The sequence below is a fragment of the Anabrus simplex genome, chromosome 1 (genome assembly GCF_040414725.1).
Source record: "Anabrus simplex isolate iqAnaSimp1 chromosome 1, ASM4041472v1, whole genome shotgun sequence".
NCBI lineage: Eukaryota > Metazoa > Arthropoda > Insecta > Orthoptera > Tettigoniidae > Anabrus > Anabrus simplex.
In genome coordinates, this window is record NC_090265.1 from 1,149,279,281 (window position 1) to 1,149,305,642 (window position 26,362).

The 26,362-nt window shown below is 38.5% G+C and overlaps 1 protein-coding gene across 4 annotated transcripts in view; it reads left to right on the forward strand.

The window, feature by feature from the left end:
• Positions 1-26,362, forward strand: part of LOC136858113 (protein PRRC2C) — a 708,190-nt gene that overhangs the window by 313,716 nt on the left and 368,112 nt on the right. For all 4 annotated transcript variants that reach the window (XM_067137420.2, XM_067137417.2, XM_067137419.2 and 1 more), the window contains exons 19-20: positions 19,331-19,592; positions 19,693-20,119. In XM_067137420.2, the coding sequence (XP_066993521.2) occupies positions 19,331-19,592; positions 19,693-20,119 (689 nt within the window). The remainder of the gene's footprint in view (positions 1-19,330; positions 19,593-19,692; positions 20,120-26,362) is intronic.

The window sequence follows — 26,362 nt, forward strand, 5'->3', positions numbered from 1 at the left end:
TTGGAGAAGTAATAACACATAACTTAAATGAAAAAATCTCAATCCAAGTAAGAACAAATAGATTAGCTAAAGCACAAAAATTAACATGGGATATCTACAAAAAGAAATGTTTATTAATAAATACAAAAATAAAACACTACAACACAGTTATAAAACCGGAAGCTACATATGCAGCAGAAACACTCTTTTACCTGAATAAACAATCAAAGACTGACAGACTTCAGAAAATTGAAAGGAGGATTGGAAGAACCTGCATCAACAAAAAATACCAGAAAGATGGACAGTGGCGGTTAATACCTAACAAAGTTGTGTACAAGGAGCTAGAACCCATTACGGATACTATGCGTAAGAGGAGACTGGGATTCTTTGGACATATCATGAGGATGCAGGATTCGAGACTTCTGAAACAACTAGGACAACACAATCTCATCTCAAAAATACCACAACAGGATGTAAATGGATCAGAGAAGTAAGAGAGGATCTGAAGGAAATAGGCCTTACAACAGAAGACACCACAAATAAGATAAAATTGAATACAAAACTCAAGAATACAAACCTCCGCTTTGCCCTTACACAAAACAAACCAGCAACACGTACATTTTCAACTGAGGAAAGGGCGCGAAGATCAGAGCGTCTGAAGTACTGGGAGGACCGCAATGCCCGAACAATCCCTTCAAAGAGACCTGAACGACGGACTGACTAAAGTGATCCTATGTGGTCATAAAAGAAGAAGAAGTATCAAACTGACACATCAAGTGGACTTTGTCGCAATTTTTTTATAAACATTACTTTTTCCAGCTGAAATTTTAAGCTTATTTTCCTTTTAAGTATTTTTTATAATAAAACAATGCAGAAATATAAAATTGAGTTAGTTATTGAGAACATTCCATAATATTATTCAGTGTACTATATTGTAAAAATAAATAATTTTTAAAAGTTTTACGGGCGTTTAGGTTTTGGGTCTACCAGACCCAGCCCGACCTTTCTTGTTACATTTTCCACCCGACCGTTCTAGGGTTAAATGGGGCCACTCCTTGGGATTAGCAGGGCAGTGGTCCATAAACACCACAATCTTCCTGTTCTGGTTCCCCATTTTCACATCTAATGCCTGCATATACTCTTCAAAGAGGGAACTTGTCATCCTACCTGACTTATTGCTGGTGTACTCGCACGGTAAAATCCTGACATTTTTGAAACAACGTGACTTCCTAGACTTTCCTATCATCAGTAGAGGTAGTTTCTCAGTTCCTTCCATACTAACACCAACCAATTCATAACTCGTACTTTACCCCGTGGCAAGATTCTCCCTTCAAAACTAGACTTATCCGGGATAATCTGGTAAAAAAAGTATGAATTCATAGAGATTTAAAACTTTGCAAGGTTTGCTTATTTTAGCAGGCAGAATCATTTCCTTCCACGCTTCCCTTTCCTCTGCACCTACTCTCTGCTTCGCCACAAATTGTTTTGTAACCGATGCTGGTTCGATTTTTAAAGCGGTCCAGCCACCTGTTTGACACTGTAAAATGTACCTTTAATTTGCACGCAATTTCTTTGTATTTCTCCTTCACAATAGTCCCGCTGAAAGGTATGTTTAAACTTGGCTGCTGTTTAAACCTTATTTGCAGAGCTTGTTCCACATCATCGTATGTTCCAGATTTAACTGTCTTGCAATTTGCAGAAGTATTCCGTGCAGAATCAAAGATCTCTTCTTTCTTTGCTATAATGCCTTTCAAAGTAGACGGCGGCATCTCCAACTCCTTTGCCAAAGGAACACTGGAAAGTGTAGATGACTCCACTTTCCTTATAACCTCCACTTTGTCTTTTATTGTTAGTTCCTTTTGCTTGATCTCTTTCCTCCGAGTTCTGCTGATTTTCACTTAAACCTTTCGTACTTTGATATTACAAGTACAACTAAATTAACTGACTCCTATTCACACTAATTACGACGCTACACTATGCTTGGCAATCCATAGCGTAGGCTTACAAGACGCAAAGACAAGATGTGTATACAGTTCATTGGCATGTGCTGTCTATCTTTCTCACACCCCCCGACTCCTGCTTCAAGGTTAACGGCAGCAAATGGGAAATCTGGCAACTTATTCTTGGAGATTCTTAGAACCTAGGCTTAAATTGCCTCTGCATTCCTACTGGTTGTCATGGCAACGGGCATAGTTTTTGGATGTTTCACAAGTACTGCATGACCATGCCAGTATTGAGTTTATTTTCCTGCTTCAATCCTCTTCATGCTATAGGTAATGAAGAAAAGAAACACAGGTTCGAAGTTGCAGAAATGAGTGCTTGGAAAAGTATCTGGGGTATTACGTGGGAGTGATAAAGGCGTAGTAGCTACAATAGCACATCTAAACGTAAACAGCTTTTTTCCCCGCGATATTTTATTTCTTGTCTCCTTATCCTTGTGCTATGTTCTAATAATGTGATGTAATAATTACGAGTGACACAATGATAAAATGTTTAGCTCATATTAAGGTAAAATTAACGCGGCTATGAGCTTGTATCGCGGAGCTTATGGGTTCGAATCCCACTGTCGGTAGCCCTGAAGATGGTTTCCCATGTTTTCTCATTTTTACACCAGGGAAATGCTGGGGCTGTACATTAATTAAGGCCACAGCTGCTTCCTTCCAACTCCTAGGCCTTTCCTATCCCATCATCACCGCAAGACCTATCTGTGTTGGTACAACGTAAAGCCACTTGCAAAAAAAAAAAAAAAAAAAAAAAAAAAAGTATAAATAACTTTCAATTTTATGCCAACACGTGGTATTGCAACGCCTCTGTGCCTTCCGCCAACACCCAGTTGGTTATCAACATTTGTTCAACTTCGTAGACGATCGGGATCTCTTGGCCAGCTATTTGGCGGCATTTGTGTCAGCTGGCAAGTCGGTTGTTTCCTGCATAGAGTCGGGAAGTTTTTTTGTTCACCTCACTAATAACGGACACAGAAAATCTTATCAGTTTAGTTCAAGAACGTTATTTCCTCTCCGACAAGACCCAAAAGTATTATTGCAACAAAATATAGAGAGAATGGCTGGAAGGAAATAAGCAATGAATGAAAAATAAACGGGTTAGAATATTCAATTTCGTGGTAAATTAGGCGTATACGGTATTTAGTTTCTTTTGCAATTATTGTTGACCTTATTTCAGGATCATATTATGTTGGAGTCCATATACATTACGGTATGTCAGTTCGCATTGGTTGGAATGTACAATCTTTGAGTGTTTATTATAATTTTGTAAGTGGCATTCCATAGGTTTGTCGTACACAAGAACCTTGTTTATCCGGATTAAGTGGAACAGGAACTGATCCCAATTATCGAAAATCTGGATAATCCAGAAAAACTAAAAAAACAAATACAGTACATGTTATACAGTATAATCTATTAACATAAGTTGTGCTGTAATACCTATTTTCAATTGTAAAAAATAATATAAGAACACTTTTCGTACATTTACGACTGTTTTATGCACTGAAATAATGTGAGAGTTTTTCTGTTTTTACATTTGTATAGCATTTGTGCACAGCATGATCACAAAAACGTTTTACTAACAACAGTTCTACCGCTGTGGTTTTAGTCAAGGATTCTAAATAGGCCACCAGTTTCTTCAGCTGCATTGTTGCCTTTCCATGAGTCATTGTTTCTTCTGATAGAGCACCAGTTTCATTTTCGAATTCACCATCAGTGAATCAATAGTGCGTTGCATTCAGTAGAGCGTGCGTTCGAATCCCACCTCGGACGTCCTGGGAATGGTTTTCCACGGTTTCCCATTCTCAATTCCAGGCGAACGCCGGGACGGTTCCTTTGATAGACCGTGGCCGAATTTAGGAGTGTTTTTTTCAGAACTGGATAAATGCCAAAAATTTTGAAATTGGGTTATGCATGCTAATGTTATGAGTTTGACCTTGCTCACTATCCTGTGTAATCTTCCTTTGCATAAGTCGATATTTGCCGTGTATAGAAGTGGATGAAATCGCTAGGGTTTTGCAGAAGTTGATATATGCTCTCATAAATTTAAAGCAAAACTCGATAAATGCAGTTAACTATTAATCACGTGGCATTCTCATGGATAATCGGAAGTGTTATTCTGTGGAACAATGGAACGCGTCCGGCGTTATTGAAAAAATGTCTTCTTGGAACTGCATGCCACATGTTCCCGCGATTAGCCCTCATTGTCGTCGACAAAATGAAACTCGCTTCTTGAGACGTTTTAAACAAGTTACTGTGTGAGCAACTATTTCACTCTACAACAGTATGAATAATGAATTTGAAGATTCTTAAACTAGCGTGCCGGTTCAGGAGTGTGTCGGTGGAAGAAAGTCTAGATACAAGAAGAGTACCTGGAAAGCTGGCTAGAACTAAAAACGAACCTAATATTTAATGCATTCATGGACTGGGACTTGCCCACAAGTACAGAGATTAAAAGGATGAAACAGTGCAAAGCTGCTGAACTCTGCTATGAAGATACCACAGAATTCCATCATATGACCTTTAAACAAGATCGATCAAGGCAAGTTTCTATTGAAGTATATGCACATTTCCACACCTCAGCGTCGAGTAGTGAACATTGAAAGTGCTGGGAAGAAGAAAACTGTTTCTGTGAAGTACAGCATTAGGAGAAAACTGGTGAAATACTTTCTGTCTGTGCTGCAACTTTTCAAGGAATTTCTGGCATTTCAAAGGACAGATTATGTTATGTGGCTAGTAGGTATCATCATACTGGGGAGTTACCTAAGGAAAATCGAGGTGGTGACAGAACAGGCAAGGAACAAAAGTACATAACGGTTGCCATTAAGAATCGCATCAAAGTTACAAATGCAGAGAGAGCCATCGTGGCAGGGGAAAGTCTAAGAGAGGATATTTACCGTCATATCTGTCAATAAGATGTGGAAGACATTCTGTGAAGAAAGGAAAAGTTCTGGATTGAGACTGTGCTCATTGTTAAAATACAAGGATATATTCTATAAGTGTTTCAATCTGTCATTCAAAACTCCTCGCACTGATACCTGCTCCACTTCTAAAATTAGTCTAAAAAAATAGACAGAAACATGCCTAGAGTAGATGAATGAACTAAGGTCAAGTTCTAGATTGCATAAACTTTGTTCAAAGTGGTTTTATCAAATAATGAAAGAAGAAAACCCAGGTGTCATCAAGATATGTTTTGACATGCAACAGAATTAACCAGTCTGAAGTTATCAGTGAGTGAGGTTTTCTATGCTAGACAAGTGTGATTATACAATCAATGCATGATGATTCACTCAAAGGAGCAGAAAAAGAAAGACATATTTTTCTATACGTGGCTAGTAACAGAATCGTCAAGAGGTTGCAACCAAGTTGCTTCGGCTAGGAAAGAAACTGCACAAAGATGGCCCTACCACGATACATGAATTCTGAGACTCTTGTAGCAGCCAAAACAAAAACAATGTCATCCTGGCCACGCTGCTTTCTTGGAAAAAAGCACATTATTCAATAATATTCCCCATTCCTTCCCTATTCGGGGACACAGCTACATAGCTCCAGACAGAGTGTTCGGTAGACTTGAGAAATCTTACAGAAGACTGTAAAGCATACTGTCTCCCAAACAATACTATGATATCTTAGAGAATCGTGGCACCCTTAAAATTCTGAGCAGGGACTGAGAAATCAAAGATCTAAAAGCGAGTTCGCGGAAGGTGTTATGTACTAGGTTGCCATTCAAAATGAACAGTCAACGTGTTATCACATATAATAAGAGACATACAAGTGTCTCCGTATCAGTACAGGTTACCTACTTCGCATACCCAGTGAAAGTTGGAGTTCTGAAAGTGAAATCCAGCCATGAAACATTGCTAAAATCCTTTGTTTTGTCAAAGAAAAATATGGTGTGGAAAGAAAAGAAGGATGTTAAAGTTCTGTTGACATTTTTTGAAATACCGGATGATGCTGTGGATTTCTACAGGGTCATTTTAGAAGACAAGTAACAGCCTTCTGATGGCTATGTGTTTTGGTGAGTTCTTAAATATTGAGTAGACTTTATTTTGTAAGACTTAATTTTAATTTAACCTGTGATATTAATGTGTTCATTACAATAGGATTGATAATATAGGTTAACACCTTATTTTGTTTTATGTTACATTGCTTGAAGCTAAGTATGTTATAATCTAATATTATGTAATTTTACAATACTAAGTAGCCTGTATTATAAAGTGTATGACAATGGAGCTCAAAAATCAATAAATATTCAAAAAATATGATTCACAAAATTAAAAAAAAAAATAAGTAAATAATTCAATACACAAAAATATATCATTCAGTTAGAGCCTTAATGTGAAGTTCCATTTTACCAGAATATTTGCATATATCGACTTTTGAAAAACTTGAGAAAGCACTCTTATTACCTCATCCACCTTAAGTTTCGACAAGTTCTATTAAGGTACCGTGCTTGTCTCTATTGGAACTAATATCGACAAAAATTTGAAATGTTTCATGCATATGCTTCTAAGTGAAAATAAAATAAGAAATTTCCTGAAAAATGATGTTTGCTGCAAATATCGAGTTTTGAAAAAACACTCCTCAATTATTTCCAATTTCTGTCCTGAACTATCCTTGGCAGAAAAGACATTCAAGAAGAGTCGACACCGTAAAAGAAATACTGTAGAAGTAAAAATACACTTTTATTTTCGATCTGGATTAAGTAGGGCTGGATCAAGGTTCTTGTGTACATTTATTCGTAACTAACAGTGATGTTGTCGACGAATACATTATACGGTTTTTAATTAATGTTGAGGTCACCTCGATTAATGACTTCACATTGTCACAACACACAACTTAATGCATTAAAGTTTTATCAAACCATCCATTGCGTGCTTTGTTTCCCGCGTAGAATCCCGTTCAATTCTATTCCGCTAGATAGAACGGTGGAGTGGAAATTTCGACTGATGGGTTTGATTCGATTCCACAAGGTGAGAGTGAGCATCTGGTGTCCATGTTGTCATAGTGTGACGTCGTATGGTCTCGGCAAGCCCGGACAGGTTCCGTGACACCAGAGACCCACAGCAAGTGCACAAACGGTCTAACAAAGGGTGCAGTTGCATGTAGACTGGAGGGTTTCGCTTCCTGCCTGGAAGCCGAGTAATTATACATTGCCCTGAGGGAAGTGCCGAAAACCTGTTCGGCGATACTCTGAAAAAGTAAAAAAATAAACAAGAACATGTAACCCTGGACATAATGTAGACGTTTTGCAAGTACGAACATTTGACGAAACTCGTTCCGTCTTCAAGTAGAGCTGCCTAAATGGGCTGGTGTCTCCTTCCAGTTGTTGTGGACACACTCTGCTTTATGATTTCCGAGGATTCTCTAAACAGTACCACCCGAATGCGATGCTAAGATTGTCCCTTATGCACGTTCACCGCCGATCGCTTTTCCAGTACAGTACAGGAGGCTACTTCCTCAAATTACCGCAGTGTTGGGACGTTAACATCAAGATCCGTAAGTATGCCGTAGCCGTCTCTTCGTGAGATACAGTTTCTTAAAAAACGCATGATCGAGGATTTACCGTTGATGGGACTGAAATTTCTGGACAGTTGTTCCGGGAAATAGTTTCTGGACAGTTGTTCCGGGAAATAGTTTCTTCGAGGAACGGATAATGTTTTTACAACATGAGTTAATTAGGATGCTTGCAGGACTACGTAATTTGATCGAATAGTATGGGAAGACGTAGTTTCCGGGAGCATATAATCGAGGTTCTACTGTATAAATGGTCTGTTTTAGGACATTATAAATTTCCCAGCTCATTCCTGGTTGCCAGAGTTTTTCCCCAATGTGCTAAGTTGGGCTCATCAGTTGGTAAATAGCACCCCCACCAAGACGCATGGCTAGTGCATACCGTGGAGGCCATTGCATAGGCTACTTGGAGCCACCGTCAGTGCTAATGCACTATGGGAGACTTTGTCTCATTACCAAAAATTTATGCCTGCATGGCCATCAGATGAAAACAGATGATGAGTCCCATAGGGAACCTGCAATATTTGTCCCGAATGAGTAAATTTATAATACCAATGTAAATGGTCCATTATTGGACATTATAAATTTTCCAGCTAACTCAGCTTGTACAAAATAATTCTAGTACCTATACAGTAGAGTCTCGCTCAACCGACCTTCGCTTATCCGACACTCCGTGTTATCCGACACTGGTAGGCTTAATTTGAACTTTAGGTGGATGCAATTCTGGGACGCGGGGTGTGGAGGGTGCGACTGTGGCAGTCATGCGGTAGGATTGCTCAATGTAGTATTGGTTGGGTGCAGATGTCATAGTTTTCATATCCTCTGGAATATGGCGAGTAAACGTAAGAAAGTGATTGTTTCTGTGGATGACAAGTAGAGTAGGTTAAAGAGACTGGATAAAGGGGAAACTCTCCAAAAAATGGCTGCAGATTATGGCGTTGGACGTGTTACAGTGGGAGACTGGAAACATACGAGGGAATAAATTGAAAAGTGGTGCTCTACCAGAGCAGAGAAAAACAATGAAAAATGTGAGTACGAAAAAGTAAGTGAAGCACCATTTCTTTGGTTCACTAAAAACCAGGAAAAGGGCCTGCCAATATCTAGCCCCATTCTGCAAGAAATGGCGGTGTATATCCAGAAGGAGTTTAATAAAGGGAACCTAATTTTACTGCCAGTGCTGGGTGACTTGATCGGTGGGAAAAACAGTACGGCATTGGGCAGCTTAATATCTGTGGAGAAAAACTGTCAGCTAAATCCGATGTGCTTGTGAAATTTAAAACACAATTTCAATAAATAATCCTTGCTGAAGAATTAACCGGTGATCAGATTTTTAATTGTGATGAGACTGGGCTGAATTTCAAGATGCTGACATCAAAACTCTTGCAGCCCAAGCCGAGACGTCTGCACCTGGCTACAGGCGTAGTAAGAAAAGAGTATTACATCTACTGTACAAATGAATTAGTAAGTCAATAAATAGAGTCCCGTAAGACATAGTACGTAATACAGTACAGCCTTCCTGTTTGTCTTAGTTCGTTTTCAAAGTTATTCCGTATTATCCGACATATTCGGTGATCCGACGTACTCCAGGTCCTGTTTAAGTCGGATAATCGAGACTCTACTGTATTGACGTATGGCCTGGAAGCAGCAACACTTATTGGACCAACAAAGAGCCATCTTCAAGCAACAGAAATGAAGTTCATCCGCTCTTGTCTACAAAAGAGAAAGATGGATAAAATAAGGAATGTAGATATCCAGCAATAGCTTGGATTGGAAAGAAGCTTGCTGGAGACTCCAGAACTAAGAGATTGCAATGGTATGGTCACTCACATGAAAAGAATGATCCCTCACAGGATTCCTCAAACATACCTTGACCACAATATTCCTGGGAAGAGACCAACTGGAGGAGGCTCATACACAACCGCACCTGGCTTTGTTCTGCAAAGAAATTATGATTATGATGATGGAGACAGTCTGCTAGTGCATTGGCACTGCCGGTTGCTCCAAGTAGCCTACGCAGTGGCCTCCACGTTATGCACGAGCCATGCGTCTTGGTGGGTGTGCTATTTACCAATTGATTAGCCCAGCTTAGCACAATGGGGCGAAACGCTGGCAACCAGGAATGAGTTACCTGGAAAATTTACAATGTGCAGTAACAGACCATTTATATTGGTATTTAAAAAATTGGATGTGAAAATTATTGATAAATTCAGATATTTAAAAAATTAGTTAGTGTATTTACATTTAGAAGAATATATCAAATACACACACCCACACACACACAATATTGGTTCAACTCATTTGCGGTTATCGTCATTTGGTGTAAAAGTATGGTGTGAGTTTCTTTCTGAAAGTCAGATAGGGTACATACTGTAAGGTAAGTTGGAGAGACAGGTCTGAAGTACAGACACTGGGAAGTTCTCTTACCGTTATGAGCTGACGATGCGACCTGAAGTGAAATAAATATGAACTAATAAAAGTTCAATTCATGTAAGTACATAATAAATGACTAGTCCCCGGATTCCCATGCACTATTAACTCAGTATGCATGCATTCTTGCACTATCATATGGCAAAAAACATGCAAAATAAACTGGAAAATGTGCACTATCATGATTCAGTTCCTTTTGAAACATTCTACAACAATTAATTTCTCCAAATTGTCTTGATTTAAGCTCATTCCTTTATCTGTCAGCACATTCTTAAGTACAGAAATTGTCCTTTCTACGTCACAAGAAATGACAGGTGCATAGTTAAATGAAGACAAATTGAGGTCAAATTGTACATCTTTTGCATTTTCACCACAATACGTCTTTTATGCGTTTGAGGAATTCACAATCAGGTTTGAACGGATCACTTTGTTCGACCTATCTCTGACTACTGCAGCTACTTCTCTTTGTGACGATTGCAGACACATTTGAATGTCCTCAGTAACTGGTAACGTTTGCCTGATGCGATAACAAAGACGTGTTATGAATTTCATGTTTTTGGTCCGTATTGAACTGAGAATAATATATAAGTAATAATAATAACAACAACGTAAATGTTTCCACCTTTTCAATACTACAATATATTCACAAAATTACAAAATTATACGGTACTAGTTTCGACCCATCTAGGGGTCATCATCAGCCGTATTGGAGCAAAGATCATTTGTGGCGAAATCCTAAGACAAATGATCTTTGCTCCAATACGGCTGATGATGACCCCTAGATGGGTCGAAACTAGTACCGTATAATTTTGTAATTTTGTGAATATATTGTAGTATTGAAAAGGTGGAAACATTTACGTTATTATTATTATTACTTATATATTAACAAAGACGTGTGCCGAATGAGAGTTTAGGGTATGAAATTCTGGGATAACAACGGAATACGTTTCAATTCAATACCAAGGTTTGTAAGCTGCTATTTCAATAATGCGGTGCCATGTTTTGTTTTATTTTGTTCGTCTAACATAGACAAAAAATGAGCCATCAATGAGTATTGCACAATTTACGATTCAATTTATAACAATGTACAGCTGTAAAACTGGGACACCTTATTCCTAAGAATTAGAGATCGACGTGGGGCCTATCGGCTTATGTCAATGTTCACTCAAGCAACAGATAAGAAAGTATTTGGTTAATTGGATTATATATGTACTAAGTTTGGTTATCGCATAGGATGGCAGGAAAAAATTCTCTCCGTCTCTCAGTAATAGACATACTGCTGTATATGACGTGGAAAAATTATTCCTAATTCTGCAAACTAGCATTCAGTAAAGGCAAGTTAACATGTTATATGTGCCAAAGTCAGAAGAAAAGTCATATTATGCAGTATTAAACATCCAAATGTTCGCTCTTTAATCCAAAATCTTCAAAATATGTATTATGCATGAATTTTCTCCAAAAAGGCCAGAACATGCAAACATGCGTGGAAAAAGAACAGTTATTTTGAATTGTTAAGCCATAAAACTAATAGTTGCAAAGTTTGAGAAATGTAACAAGCTTATTTAAAAACATTCATTTGCATGGAAATCCGGGCTGTAATAATGACATACCAGGGGGGGGGGGGGGGGGGAGGTCAAGTCTCTTACCTTTTATAGGGTACCATCTTTGAGTAAGCTACCAGCACTGGAAGAAGAGCTGCTGCTACTGTTATCACTGCTCACATCTCGCCATACGAAGTCATCTTCACTCCCGTCTAACAAATTCGAGATTACTGTTTTCTTGAAGCTCTTTTCAATCGCTTTCGAAGAAATCATGTCCTGAGCATGCAATATCCACTCACAAAGTAGTTCCACAGGTGGTTTCTGAATCTTGCCTATTCGGGTAAGTTCGTGCACACTTCCTGCCATTCAGCACTGATTAAGTTTTGCACATTGTCCTTGAATGGTTTATTTATTGAAACGTCCAACCGTTGAAATACCGGCGTCAGTCCATGAGGAATCGTGCCAACTCGGTTTTCATTGGTTTCCAGTAACTTCTTAGTGTCCTCCGTCAGGTGGCCAAGAAAACTGCTTATTATGAGAAGCGCTGGGCATCGAAGGGGGGTACCCTGCTCGATTTCCCCAAACCGTTCGTATCAAATCTTGTACGAGTGATGTGTCGATCCACCCTTTTCCCTGGATATGAACGTGGATCCCTTGCGGAAATTTTACTTCTGGCATTGTTTTTCGCTTTAGAACAACGTGAGGTGCAACTTTCTGCCATCAGCTGTTACAGCAGGCCTTACAGTGCATCATTGTTTTTCGCATCCCGTAGTGCGTACGATAACACTTGATGTCCCTTTCATATCAGTTGTTTGACTTTGTGGCATGCCATTGGCGTCTGATCTGCGTTTCCTATTTGGGACAGCAAATATTCCTTAACTTTACGCTTCTCATGCAAAGCGGAAAATCAATTCCTTTTTGGTTGAAATCTTTTAGAATTCTTTAGCATAAAGTTGTTCTTCGTCGAAGGGAGAGCCCATTTCTCTTCATAAAATTAATCATCCAGCCTCGGCTAAACCTTAAATCCGAGACACTGATTCCATGTGCAGCAGCCATTTCTCGTCCTTTAAAATACAGCATTTCATGAGAAACAGCTTATCCATTGTTGCGTAACGAAATCACATATTTAAGTAGATCCTTCTGTACTTGCAAAAACTTACCACTTTTTGGCCCACTAAATGCTTTGCGAAACTTGTTGGTCGCTTGAAGTGCACCTTTTCTGTTTCCGCAAGTAGCACACGTTGCATTCGGACACAGAATACTTGTGGTCCGCTAGCCTATTCCCGTATGTTTCGGCGCATCTGATCACTGTGAGTTTATATGATGCCTTATTACTCGAATACTCGCTACTGCGGAGTGCACTTCAAGCGGCCAACAAGTCTTGCAAAGTATTTTGTGGCAATTAGAAGGGGATCTGTTTATATGATTTCGTCACGCAACTATGGATATGCAGTTTCTCACTAAATGCTGGATGATTAATTTTATGACGAGAAATGGACTTTTTCTTCAACGTAGAACATTATTATGGCGAATAAAAATGACTATTTCAGCCAAAAGTAATTGGATTTTCATTGCTTTGTGATTGAGAAGTGTAAAGTGAAGGAATATTTGCTCTTCCATATAAGAACTACAAGTCAGATGCCAATCAGTTTATGTATGCCACAAGGTCAGTCGATAAGGAATGGACATTCAGTGTTACCGTACCGAAAGCAAAAAACGATGATGTACTGCAGTCTGCAATGCTTACTGGAACAGCTGATAGTAGAAAGCTTGCACGTTATGTTGAAAAAATGAAATGGCATATGGCTTTTAGTGATGGGAGTGCCCAAGGACAAGTTCGGCTCGCCAGATGCAGGTCTTCAGATTTGACGCCCGTAGGCGACCTGCTCGTTGTGGTGAGGATGGAGTGATGATGATATATACACCCAATCCCCGTGCCAGCGAAATTAACCAATTAAGGTTAAAATTCTCGACACTGCCGAGAATTGAACCCGGGACCCCTGTGACCAAAGGCTAGCACGCTAACCTTTTAGCCATGGCTCCGGCCCTCATGTTGTTCTAAAACTAATAACAATGCCTCAAGTAAAATTTCCTTATGGGATCCAGGTACATATCCGAGAAAAATGGTGGACGGCCTAGTCTTGGATACGATCGGTTTTGGGAAAATCTAGCAGGATCCCTCCTTCGATGCCCAGCCCATCGTGTGTTGAACAGTTTCCTTCTTTTTTGCCAGTATGTCATTATGCGCTTACATGAATAGTACTTTTATTAGTTCATATTTATTTCCTTTTCCTTTTTTGCTAGTGGCTTTACGTCGCAATCGACACAGATAAGTCTTATGACGATGATAGGATAGGAAAAGCCTAGGAGTGGAAAGGAAGCGGGGAAACCACGGAAAACCATCTTCAGGGCTGCTGACAGTGGGGTTTGAACCCACTATGTCCCGGATGCAAGCTCACAGCTGTGTACCTCTAACCGCACGGCCAACTCGCGCGGTTTTTCCCCATTTTCGCACCAGGCAAATGCTGGGTCTCTACCTTAATTGAGGCCATGGCTGCTTTCATCCACCTCATAGGCCTTTCCTATCCCATCGTCCCACAAGACCTATCTTCGCCAGTGCAATGTAAAGCAGTTTTTAAAAAAATATTTCACTTTAGGTCATATTGTCACCTCGTAACGGGAAGAATATTTTCCAGTGTTGTACTGCAAACATATGTGTCCAACTTACCTGATGTACCCTATTTGACTTTTCAGAAAGAATCTCACGCTGGAATTTTCCGCCAAATGACAATAACTGCAAATGATTTGAACCAGTTGTGTGTGTATTATATTTGGTGTATCTTTTAAATGTACATTCATTTTAAATCATTTCTTTGAATACGGTATCTGAATTCCTTGAATAATTTACATATCCGAGGTTTTTGCCATTTTTCATTAAAAATGTGTGTTGATTACGCGAGAAAATACTGTAGTTGATCAGTAAATATGTAATGTTTATTGAAGTAAAGATAAATAGTAATTGGGAAAAGAATTCATGTATCAAAAAACATTCTAGGTTACAATAAATGATTACTCCTTCCCCATTTCCAGCTTCTCTGAAATTGGGGGTGGGAGTATTCTGTTATGTTCTATTCTAATAACTAGTGAAAGTCTTTGTTCAGTTCAACCCCGTGAAACTGTTATCTTTTGAAATGGATCTTTAAGCAAGCTCAAAATTTCAGAAATTTGAAAACAATCCACCGTATTTCACCTTTTGTTTCAATTCTAGTTCTGTCTTACTTTTCATTTGTTTTAACAAGAGAAGCAACTTACTCATAAACATTTTTCCAAATTTAAAATTTGAAGGATGCTGGTGTTATTCAACTATGATCCAAAGGGTTTTCTTTTGTTGATTGCATAATCGACCCTTTACGGAAGTTCTGATTAAAGAAAATTGAATTCTAAGAAATAGTCATTTTAAATTTTATTTGTGTTGGAATTTCATGAGTCTCCGATGATTCTTGAATAAGATTGTACTATGATTGCTATGCTCATTGCTCCACAGAATAATTCCTCCATGAGGACGGGGTTGAGTTTTGTAACATACATACATACATACATACATACATACATACATACCCCACGTCGTTCCATCTTAAGCGAAGGGTCGGCGAACGAGGCTTCTCCACCACCTGCGGTCTCTGAATTTCTCTCCTTCTTCGATGCTTTCCAAAGTATGTCCTCGCTGTTGAATGTCAACCTTCACCATGTCCTTGTACCTGAGTCATGGTCACCCTCTTGGTCTTTTGTCTTCAAGTTTTTAGATCATGCATTTGTTTCGGTAATCTGTTGTCTCCCATGCGTCGCATGTGTCCATACCATCTCAGTCGCTGCGCTGTTATTCTGTCCTGCAGTCTTACAACTTGATCAATATACAATTCCATGCAAATATGAAGATGAAACTGCTAATCGATGATGCACCTTAAGTGGCTTGTGGAACTTTGACAACTTTGAGACTTGCAAGAAAGGTTGAGTATCTCTGTGTGCGGAGTCGTGCCATTTCAGTAAATTGCACATGCCTCAATTATGTTTGCTGCTGTTTGACAACTTTCTCTATTCTGCTATTAAAGCAGTATCCAATGCAGTGTATTTTAAATTTAGTATGGTTTGTTGGGTGACTATGTTAACTAATGAACATTACCTCTTAGTGGTATATTTGTTTCAATAACTGGACAAATACAGTGAATTTGTTACGGAAAAGTTCCCGAACAAATTTCCAAAAATCCCTTTGCCACATTGAGATATGGTGCACAATTGGATATTTCAAGAAACTAGAAATTTATTTGATGAACTGCAACTTATGTCTTAACAGGAGATAAAATCTTCGAAATATTGGATAGTTGTTGCAGATTCCTTCTAAATCAGTTATGAAGTTGTCTCGAGAGGCCATTGTATCAATAGGTTCAGCTCATAAAACTGAAAAAAGATTTAGGTCTACATGCATATAAAGTAACGTCGATTCATTAATTAAAAGCCCTAGATTGTGATAAGAGAGTTTATTAGTGCCAGTGGTTTCAAGATTTCATCAGTAGAAAAGGTATTCAAAGCACAAATTCTTTGTTTTATACACACAAAGCTTAGTTTTATCTGTCAGGTAGTCATCATTTACATAATCATTGAGTTTGGCAAGGTGGCATTACCACCTTGACATGGTATTGTGAGCCTTCTGTAGCGATTGTTTGTTGCTACAAGATTAGTTGAAGGCTGTGCATTATTAACCACTTGATGTACTTTGACGGATCCCTCCGTCCTGGCTCTCGACTGCACTCCGGTACAAAGACGGATCTCTCCGTCCGCGCGTGGTGTTTATTTCCGGACCCACTCGAAACCGGTTTCCTTTGTGAAAGGATTTGATATTAGTAAGGTAACCTCTTGACAGATGGAATCACTGTTTTATTCCATTGATGTATTCGATAAACACTTCTGTGCAGTTATTCCGCGGAAAGAATTACCTGTATCTTAGGAACCTCATCGTGAGCGAAATCATGGCTGCCTCCAAGTTGAGTGACGAAGCGATTATATGGGAATTTTTAGAAGAGAATGTCATTGATATAGAAATAAGTGATGAAGAATTGAGTGGATATGGAAAGTAGTGAAAGTAGTTGGTGGGATAGAAACTTTAGCGCTGGTAGGGGGTGAACAAAGTGCTGTTTTGCCGTCATATATGTCACTGAATTTTCTGCCTACAACTGATGCCACACCAGCAGCTTCTAATCATATTTTACACAGTAGGGAATGGAACTGGGAGCACGTAAGTAATACTCTTCGAGTATCATTCATTCATCGCAACTGGTGAAATAGTGTTTTCCAAAGGCACCTAGGACAATCCCCGAACGAACTGCAAGTTATGAACGAATTTTTAACAGCAGACCTTTCGGAAACATCTAACGAATGAGGTAAATGCTTATGCAAGTAAATGCCGAGGATATAAATAGGGTAATGTCATATGGAAAGGAACACTGGTTTCCGGTATCTGTGCATGAAATGAAGGCCAGATTACCTTGAAGTGGTAATGTATGATGGAAAAAAGACGTTCAGACCCAATCTTGTTGTTGACTGCAACTGTAGAAATGGTGGTGTTGATTCCCATGACCAGAGAGTCACATCATTTCCCTTGATGAGGAAGTATGTAAAAGGATACAAAAATATACTTCTATCTACTAGACATGACACTTCTGAATTCCAACATCATTCATCACCTCCTCAACCCTGACAAGAAGCGAGTAGGCTTTACCACCTTCCGGATCAATTTGGCCGAACAGCTGTTGGCAAGTGTGACCTTGCGTGACTATCCAAAATAAGACACCCAAGCTCTCGGGATACACCACTGAGACTTCAAGGGAGGCAGTGGGACACTTTCCGACCAAAATACCCCCAACATCGAAGAAGGTTATCCCGTCACGGAGATGCAAAATCTGTGTGACACGGGGTCTGAGGAAGGAATCTTCATTTGAATGCCACCGGTGCAAGGTGGCAATGTACGTATGACTGTTTATTGATCTACCATATTCATAAAGACTTCACAAAGTACATCTGACAGTAGTTTGGATATGTCCTCTCATTAAGTTGCTGTAAAGCATGCTTTTTCAGTGTTGGTGATATCATGTAAATTAATGAAAATAAATGGTACACCAAGGCATAAATAAGTTCAGTTAAATGGTATGTGAATGGGTTAAAATACGTTGAGAATGTTTACTTTGCAACTTTGTCACCGCTACCTACTAAGTAATGCTATGGAGATATTGTAGATTTAACCTCCCTCAAACTAGAGACTTTATATAATCCCACTGTTATTACTAAGGATAATAGAAATTAGCTAATCATGTCATAATTGTGTAAATAATAATCATCATCATCTTCATCATTCTCCTATTTTTTTCCTTTTTTAATCATAATATTGTATTGTTTAGTAGTTGCAAGATATTTCAATTGTAAGTGTACTTATTTCAATTTTGCACATGTAAAAACTGTCTTTTCTGGTTAGATGGAAGAGGGGGCCTAATGGCCTTAATCTTGCCAGACAAAATAAATCTATTGTATTGTATTGTATTGTACTTACTAAGTTCCATTGTCGTATTGGTTTCAGTGACTTGGACCATAAATTTATGAAGTTGTTTGAATTAGGTGATTTAAAATAATTGCCCAATGGCCTATAGGAATAAAAAGACATGATACTTTAAAAGAAATTGGAACTCAGCTGAAATTATACAAATGATTCACATATTGAGGTCCCGATTCACGATTGAAAATATGTTAAAAGCCTGAGAGCAACAAAATTATGAATTAGCAGGAAATACAAAACAAAGAGGAATAGAAAATTTATCTTTCACGACCTTATTGTACTTAAACCAAGGAAATTTGCTGTTCAGTTTGGGTCACATAGCTGTCGGCTTTCCATTTTCACACCGGGTAAAATGCAGGGACTGTACATGTTTATTACAACCACAGTTGCTTCCTTCCCAGTCCTTTCGCTGTCCTAAACGATACTCGCCATAAGACATGTCTTTGTCAGTGGTGCATTAAACAAATAACAAGAAAGACTTCAAATAATTTTAGCTTATTACATTGTTTTTAGCATTTTTAGCATGTTGAAGAGATGTTAAGTATTGAAAAAAAAAATCAGTTGCTTCTTGACATTCATAGAACATTTTTACATACTGCTTTTACAGCAAATTGAGTACTCCGTTGTGTTCACGACTTAGAAAAAACTATTCTCTTGCCTAATATTTTCGTTTTTGCTCTTTCATGTCCATGTCTTCCTAGATGTAGTAAAATGTGTGATAAGCAAGTGTCAGATAGGACTTAATTACCAAAGAACATGCTCTCAAAATCATACTCGGCAGCTGATCAAAAAAGATTCATGTACATACAATTGAGCCATAAAAGCCACTGTATAAACACACCATGCAACATATCATTTTTTGTGAGCCACTTTTTGAGTGCAGGAACAAGGAAAAGCTTAATGCTTCGTGCTGTATGTGAATATTGCACGCCTCATTTTTTTGCACGATAGGAACATTGCATACATTTTAAAGTTGCATCATGGGCTAGCAGCTTAAGTCGTCTATTAGTGTAAAAGAATTGCAGATAATTGTGAGAGGAAAACCGTTACATGAAAGTATTTTTATCGAGCAGGAACTGAAGAGTCAAGGAAACAGCTTAGACAGTGTAATGTCAGATTCAGATTTCATTAACTTTTATCAAATTCAGTTTACCAAATTTGCAAATTGGAATAGTCTTGTTTCATGACATAAATTGTGTTGATCAATAGAGTTTTGCTTTAATATTTTGTTTTTTGATTTATTTCTGAAACTTATCTTTCTTCTATAGCCTGATAAACTGGACAGAAAATTGAGTGATGTTCCTGATGTCTGGAATCGTAACATATCTGCTAAAAGTGTAGAGCGACAAAATTCAGACGGAAATGCAAGTACTCCTACTAGCAGATTCAATGAACTGGGCAATAGCAAGACATCCTGGGCTGATTCTCTGTCTCCAGAAATTGTCGAAAGCCCCCCAAAGGCTCAGACTCAGACCGAGGAAACGCCACCTACCAATGAGAATAAGAAAGATGTGGAGAAAGATGTAGCAGGTGAATTCTTTTTTTTCTCCTTTAATTAGCTTTTGCCTATAGTTTTAATAACTGTTCTGTTAAGTAACATTCATTGAAAATGTATTGATGTCCATTGTAGAGCCATCTATCGATATGAACGACAAAACTAAAACAGTCTCAAGAAAGGATTCTGATATGCCAGCAGAAGATCCTAAAAAAGTGGAAGAAGGTGTTATGGAGACAGAGGGTAAAAGAGAAAAGGGAGCACGCAGTCGCAGTCGGGGTAGTCGTGGCCGCCCTGAAGGTTCACGTGTTGGTCGGCAGAGTTCTGGTGGGTATGCAGTTTATCGAGGTGGTAATCCTTGGAACCCACAACGTGATGTCCGTGGACGTCGAGGTTTACATCGCGTTCCTCCCCCTCCACGCTCTACGGACTGGGCACATGGTACCGATACAGATCCTTCTGCAGATGACTCTGTAGAGTCAGGGAAAGAGGACTTGGGTCGTGGACCCATGTCTAATCGAAGACGGCAGGATCGTGAAAGAGATTCTCGTAGACCACCAAGGTAAGATCTTCAGATATTTATTGTATAGGAAAGAAGATATCTTGGACCAGAGTTAGTGTAATACATTTGAGCCTATAACAGGTATGCACTGCTAAATATCATGCTAGTACACTACGAACATCCTTCAAATTGGCTGCATGAAAGATGGAAATTTCTCGTTCTCAACATGGATTATTTTTAAGGATAGGTCAAATGTTCCATATAAACTGTTCGTTATAAGAAGACTTTAGTTGTTGATTTTCTATTCACAGCCATGACCATTGGCATTTAGACAGTTTAAATAAGTATGTGCAGTGAGGAAGGACCAACTCTAAGAACTGAAGTTGAACTTGAGGAAAGCTGGAGACCATTCAGAAAGGTGGTAATAGCGTAATACAGTGAAACCTCTTCAGTGCATTCCTCATGAACAAGTTTTCCCCTTTAGCATGTCGTAAATTCGAAGTCCACATTCTCATCCTATTAAATCTGTGAAAAAATACCTCAAAATTCATCATGAATTTACGCTAGTACCGCTTAGTACAATCACATTTTTGTAGCCTTGAAAATGTTATTTGTTATCCCTTGTGAAAGAAACTTTATTTCCAAATTGAGTAAGAGCCCATCACCACAGTTGCGTGGTTACAGGAAAAGGTCTTGATTTCCTGAACTTTACGGGATAAGTTGCACCTTCGGGGAGCAAACAGTTAACATCAGGAATGGTCAGTTTTGCTTAGCGGTTAGCAGCGAGATTTGCTGAATAACACAGTGAGCCTATTTGTGCTTGTATTTTGCATTCCAATCAGAAGTCAGAAATTTATTTTGTGTTCTGTGGTACAATGAAATGCAGTGAATATTTGTTGTGAGATAGCCTATATCTGGATTAGGAACATACTCTTGTGAAATTGGCTAGCGTGGTGCATATTATCTTGTGATTAGTTATGGATATGTAAAAAGTCATGAAATTCCTTACTAATGAGCACATAATTTAAAGTCTGTCAGACGCACGCAGAAGTTGTGAATATTGAACTCTCACATTCGAGTTTTGAGCCTAGCATTCAAATTGGTCGAGTTTTATTTAAAATGGCGGCCAAAGTTATTGTTACCAGTTGCATGTGGTAGAGTGTAACCTCCAATTCATTGTCCTAAGAGTATGATCAGAAAATCATGTTTATAACCCACTGCTCTGAAATGAAGGGCTTCTAACTTACTAACATTCGTTTTAGGAAGAGCGTGTTCTGCAATAATACTTTGATATTTTTATTCAACCCCATGCACATGTTTTCATATTTGTTGTTTGGTTATTTTTCACACCTTTCATTGCACTTGTTATTTTATAAGTCCCAGCATGTTTTTCACACCTTTTAATACTCTTCTCTCATCTTTAGAAAGCGTAGATATTTAGTTTTCATTGTACCCGTGAATACACAATGTAAAGTGCTCTCATGTCGTAAAGAATCGTATTTAGTGTTTTCCTATCCCTTTTGGATAGTTTTATTGGTGTATTTAGTAGTACATTTCTTTGCTTAACTCATTCTTTTTTTGTTGTCCCCTGCAGAAGCGTCTTAACAAGGTTTTACTGTAGTGTGCATATTCAGAAATTATTAGGTAACTGAAAACAATTTCTGCTCAATTCTCTGAGGAGAGCAGCTTAGTGGCTGTGTAGATGATTGCTCACCAGGCTTTGTGGATATTGTGTACATGTCAGGTGTGTCGATAAAATATTGTATGTTAATTAGTTAAAATAATTAATGTAAGTTATAAGGACTTGCTGGAACCCATTAACAAAAAATTCAGTAGATGATATGGCAAAAATCAGAGAAAATATCCAAGACAGAAAGAGAAAACTAATTTTCCATGACTGGCCAGAATTGTCTGATAGAATTCTGTCCCAGGACCTGGTGGAGAATAATGTCGTCTCAGATTTTCTCTCACTGGTGCCATAGGTCCTAAACACGTTGAAAAGCAAACACGTTCATACCTACCAACCCTTCCGATTTACCCGGAAACTTTCTGGTTTTTAACTCTTCTTCCGATTTTCTGATTTATTTTTACTTCCGATGTTTTACGAATATAACCTCTGGTACGGCCAATACGCCTACTCTTCCCCTAAGATAAAGGATAAATTCTTATGTGCTTGTGTAATTTACGAAACTTCATTTTCAAGCGTATTTATTTGATACTTTATTTCGTGAGTGTTTCGTCCGTTGCCTTCGTGTATCGTGTTTCCCTCTCACCACAGCAGCAACGTGTGCTCTTGATACAGCTGGTGATTCGGGGCGGCGATTTTCCTGCAAGCAATAGGCTAGCGCGCGCTAACGACTCAGTTTATCGGGACGTAAGAATGAGTTTGTGTTGTTCGCGCGCTGTTAACATCGTTTCTGTGCATAGATTCGTCGAAGTTTCAGGCCACGTGTTTTTCCTTGCATTTCTATGTTTTTCCCCCTCTGTCAAAGTCCTATGTTAATGATTTATGGGACTTTTTTTTTTATGTGGTAGTTTCGCGTATTTAAGTGCATAATTTTAATGAGTTGAATTTTTTTAAGGGGGGTTGTGTCAGTGACAGTTTCTGGCATTTTCTTTTCTCGTTGTGACAAAAAAATGACAAACGTTATCTTCAAGTGTTCGGAGATACCTATAAATTTCCGTTCATTTTACCGTCTGATGAAGGAAACTACCGTATTTTCTTGCGTATATAACGGCCTTGCATAATTTACGCATCCCAGTATTTCTTGATCCAATGTGGAGAAAAAGAAATGTTTACGTATTTGACATACCCATAACTTCGAACATCCATCACTCAGTTCCGGATGCGTTTCGAAATAAAAATGTCAACTACTCAAGTAGCAGGCTTCCTATTGCAAAGCGGCCATTCCAACACAGGGCAACGTGCTGTTATTAGCCGTCGGGAAAAATCCCACTGCACTGGTTTTATGAGTGTTTCGGGTGCGGGACATTCTGTGATCTCAAAAATTGTTTGTCAGTCCACAGTATTGGAGTAATACTGAATCATACAAATTCACGGTAATTCAGTTATGCTGAAACATACGGGAATAGAGCAGCGGGCAGGAAGTATTCACTGTCCAGATGAAACGTGCGCTACCGCGGTAACTGAAGTGCATGTCAAGCGGCCAACAAGTCTTGCAAAGCATTTCTCGGACCAAAAAGCTGCAAGTTTCCACAAGTAGAGGATTATCTGCTAAAATATATGATTTTGTTACGCAATGTTGGATAAACCGTTTCTCACGAAATTCTGTATTTTAAAGAATGAGAAATAGCCGTGCCACATGGAATCAGTGTCTAGGGTTTGAAAGTTAGCTGAGGTTGATTCATTTTATGAAGAGAAATGGACTTTGTCTTCGACAAAAAACAACATTATGCCAAAACATGACGAACGATTTCAACCATTTTCATCGCTTTGTGATTGAGAAGCGTAAAGTGAAGGAATATTTGATCTCTCTTATAGGAACCGCAGGTCAGACGCCAATCAGTTTCCATATGCCACAAAGTCGAACAATCGATAAGAAAGGAATATACATTGTTATCGTCTGTGCTACCGGAAGCAAAAAATAACGATGTAATGGTACTGCAATGCTTGCTGTAACAGCTGATGGCAGAAAGCTTGCACCCTACACTGTTCTAAAACGAAAAACAATGCCTACAGCAAAATTTCCGCAAATGATCCACGTTCATATTCAAGAAAAAAGGTGGATGGACACTTCACTCGTACAAGATTGGATACGAACAGTTTGGGGTAATGTAGCAGGGTCCCTCCTTCGATGCCGGCCCTTCTCGTGTTGGACAGTTTTTTTTTTTTTGCCGGTATATCCTTCAGGTCGTATTGTCAGCTCGTAACTAGACGAATATTCTCTAGTGTCGATACTTCAAACCCACGTGTCTAACCTGATGTACCCTATTTCATTTTTCAGAGAAAATCTCACGCCAGAATTTTACGCCTAATGATAATAACCGCAAATGAGTTGAACCAATTGTGTTTATATTATAGTTGATGTATCTTTTAAATGTAAATGAATTTTAAACAATTTGTAAATATCTGAATTCCTTGAATAATTTATGCATCCAAAGTTTTTGCCTGTATTTTTTGTCAAAAAAGTGTGTTAATTACGCGAGAAAATACGGTACCGTCAAACGGGGTGATTTCGGGCGGTTTTGAGGTTATTTTCGTCATAACTCACGAAGGGGATCTTAAATTGTATTGTTTATCATCCTAACAAATGAAAAATATACACCAACACAGGATTTCCTGATAAAACAAAACGTAGTGTCCGAATTCACCCCGTACTTCAGGGTGATTTCGGATGCACATTCATTTTAAACCGCTGTCCGAAGTTTCAAAGCGTATTAGGTGATTACGGACATAAATAGTCCATTATTCAATTCCTCGTTATTTTTGCTTTAGTTTTGAGATATTTAAAGTGTTCGGAGGGTGTCCAAAATATGACTAACTGGTTAAAATCATTGTAATGATAAATGTAATGTGTTACTGATTGATCTTTTTTTTTTTTTCTGGCAAGGTAAATGTAAAAGTTTTCCGGTCGAAATTGAAATATTAATAGTTATAAACTGCACAGAGATCCTACTGAGAAATCTTAATAATTTTTCTTACAAAAGATACAAATATCAGAGCAAAAAAAATCGATGCAGTGAACACATAGTTGCCACGTTCTATAAATCTAAAATAAGTTTTCTTTGAAAATAAACATTCCTCTCTTCTCAACTTGGACTGGAAGTATTTTCGAAATTTGTTCTTTAGCTATTGTATCCTCAGCAGGGATGTTAGGGAAGACAAACACTTTTCTGCTCTTTTTATATGGGCGCAAGGTTTGACATCCACATCCCTTGAATGAATATTTCAGGCCAGGCCAAAATACTGCCTGTATGTTCTTTGTTCCTCAACCTATATTTATAATCTGCAACAAGGAAAGCCTCTTCTTGCACCACCAGAACGTCATTACATTCATTGTGTGCTTCATCGCATTCATTTTCACTTCTGCTGCCAGCGCCATCAATTGTTTCTGCACTGCTTTCATCTCGACGGAAGTCACGGCCAAAAATCGGCTTCCCAGGTAGAACATTTCATTTGCGGCGGCGGCGAGAAGTAGCAGGTTGTGTTGGGTATTTGGTTGGAGCCTGGCCGGAGGGTGACGAGCTTCCATGAGCATTTCCTTCCTCATTTAGCATAGGTTGACGTCCCATTTTTAGGATGTACATTCCGAAATTTATTTTGTATGGTGGACCAAGGCATAGGCCTACCATAGAAATCAATAATGCTTTCCTATAAGACAACTTGCCACGTTTAATATCACGTATGGCTTTTTCTAATAATTTTGGTTCGTAATTACCCCTCAAAGTAGCTTCTTTCTGCCTCTGATAATTTCTAGGCATTGTCCGAAATCACCCAGACTGCTTTCAATTTTCAGTCAAATGTGCGTAAAACACTATTTTTCACTAAATTACACCAAAATTCCACAGCAATCGTTTATAAACACTTCAGTCAGTTGAACTCACTAAAAACCATAGTTATAATGCATTCCTTCCGACCGCAACAATCGAAAGTATCCACTTACTGATAATGCATGATCTTTCAACATTGCCAGTATACACGGGAAATTTTCCAAAGTATGATGTCGATTCGTAATAAAAAGCATAGGACGCGGGGAACATAACCTCAAAATTAAACTAAAACGCGCGCGGAAGTGCAAAGCACCGGCTGCTCGTTGCTATGCGACAAAATACGGCAAATCTACCATACTGTCCGAAACCACCTCTGTGTCCGAAATCGCCCCGTTTGAGAGTATTATGCATTTTGTTGTGTGTGCCTGTGTGACATAAATATTATTATTCGTATGTGTCATAAATGGAAGTGATTAGGTTCATTTTCTTGTAACCATTTTTAAGTTTTCTTAGTTTAAGATATTAAATTTAATGGTCAATTCACATTGTAACTGTAGATATGTATGCCTTTTATCCTGACCTTTTTTCACATAGACTGTGGTGAGGTATATGTGATAAAATCCAAGAATTAAAAAATATTCCTATTTTTGGTTTCTAAAAGTTGGCAGGTATGCACGTTCAAGAGGAAAAAATGTTACGAGATGGTGTGCTGTTTGTCAAAAGTGAATGTGTACGTATGGCTGTATTTAAAATGGATAAGCAATCTTGAACCATGAGATCATCCTCCTCCTCTCATGTGTTAGTCCTATAAAAGAACTGTTACGGTCTATGCAAAAGATTTGCATTTTCACA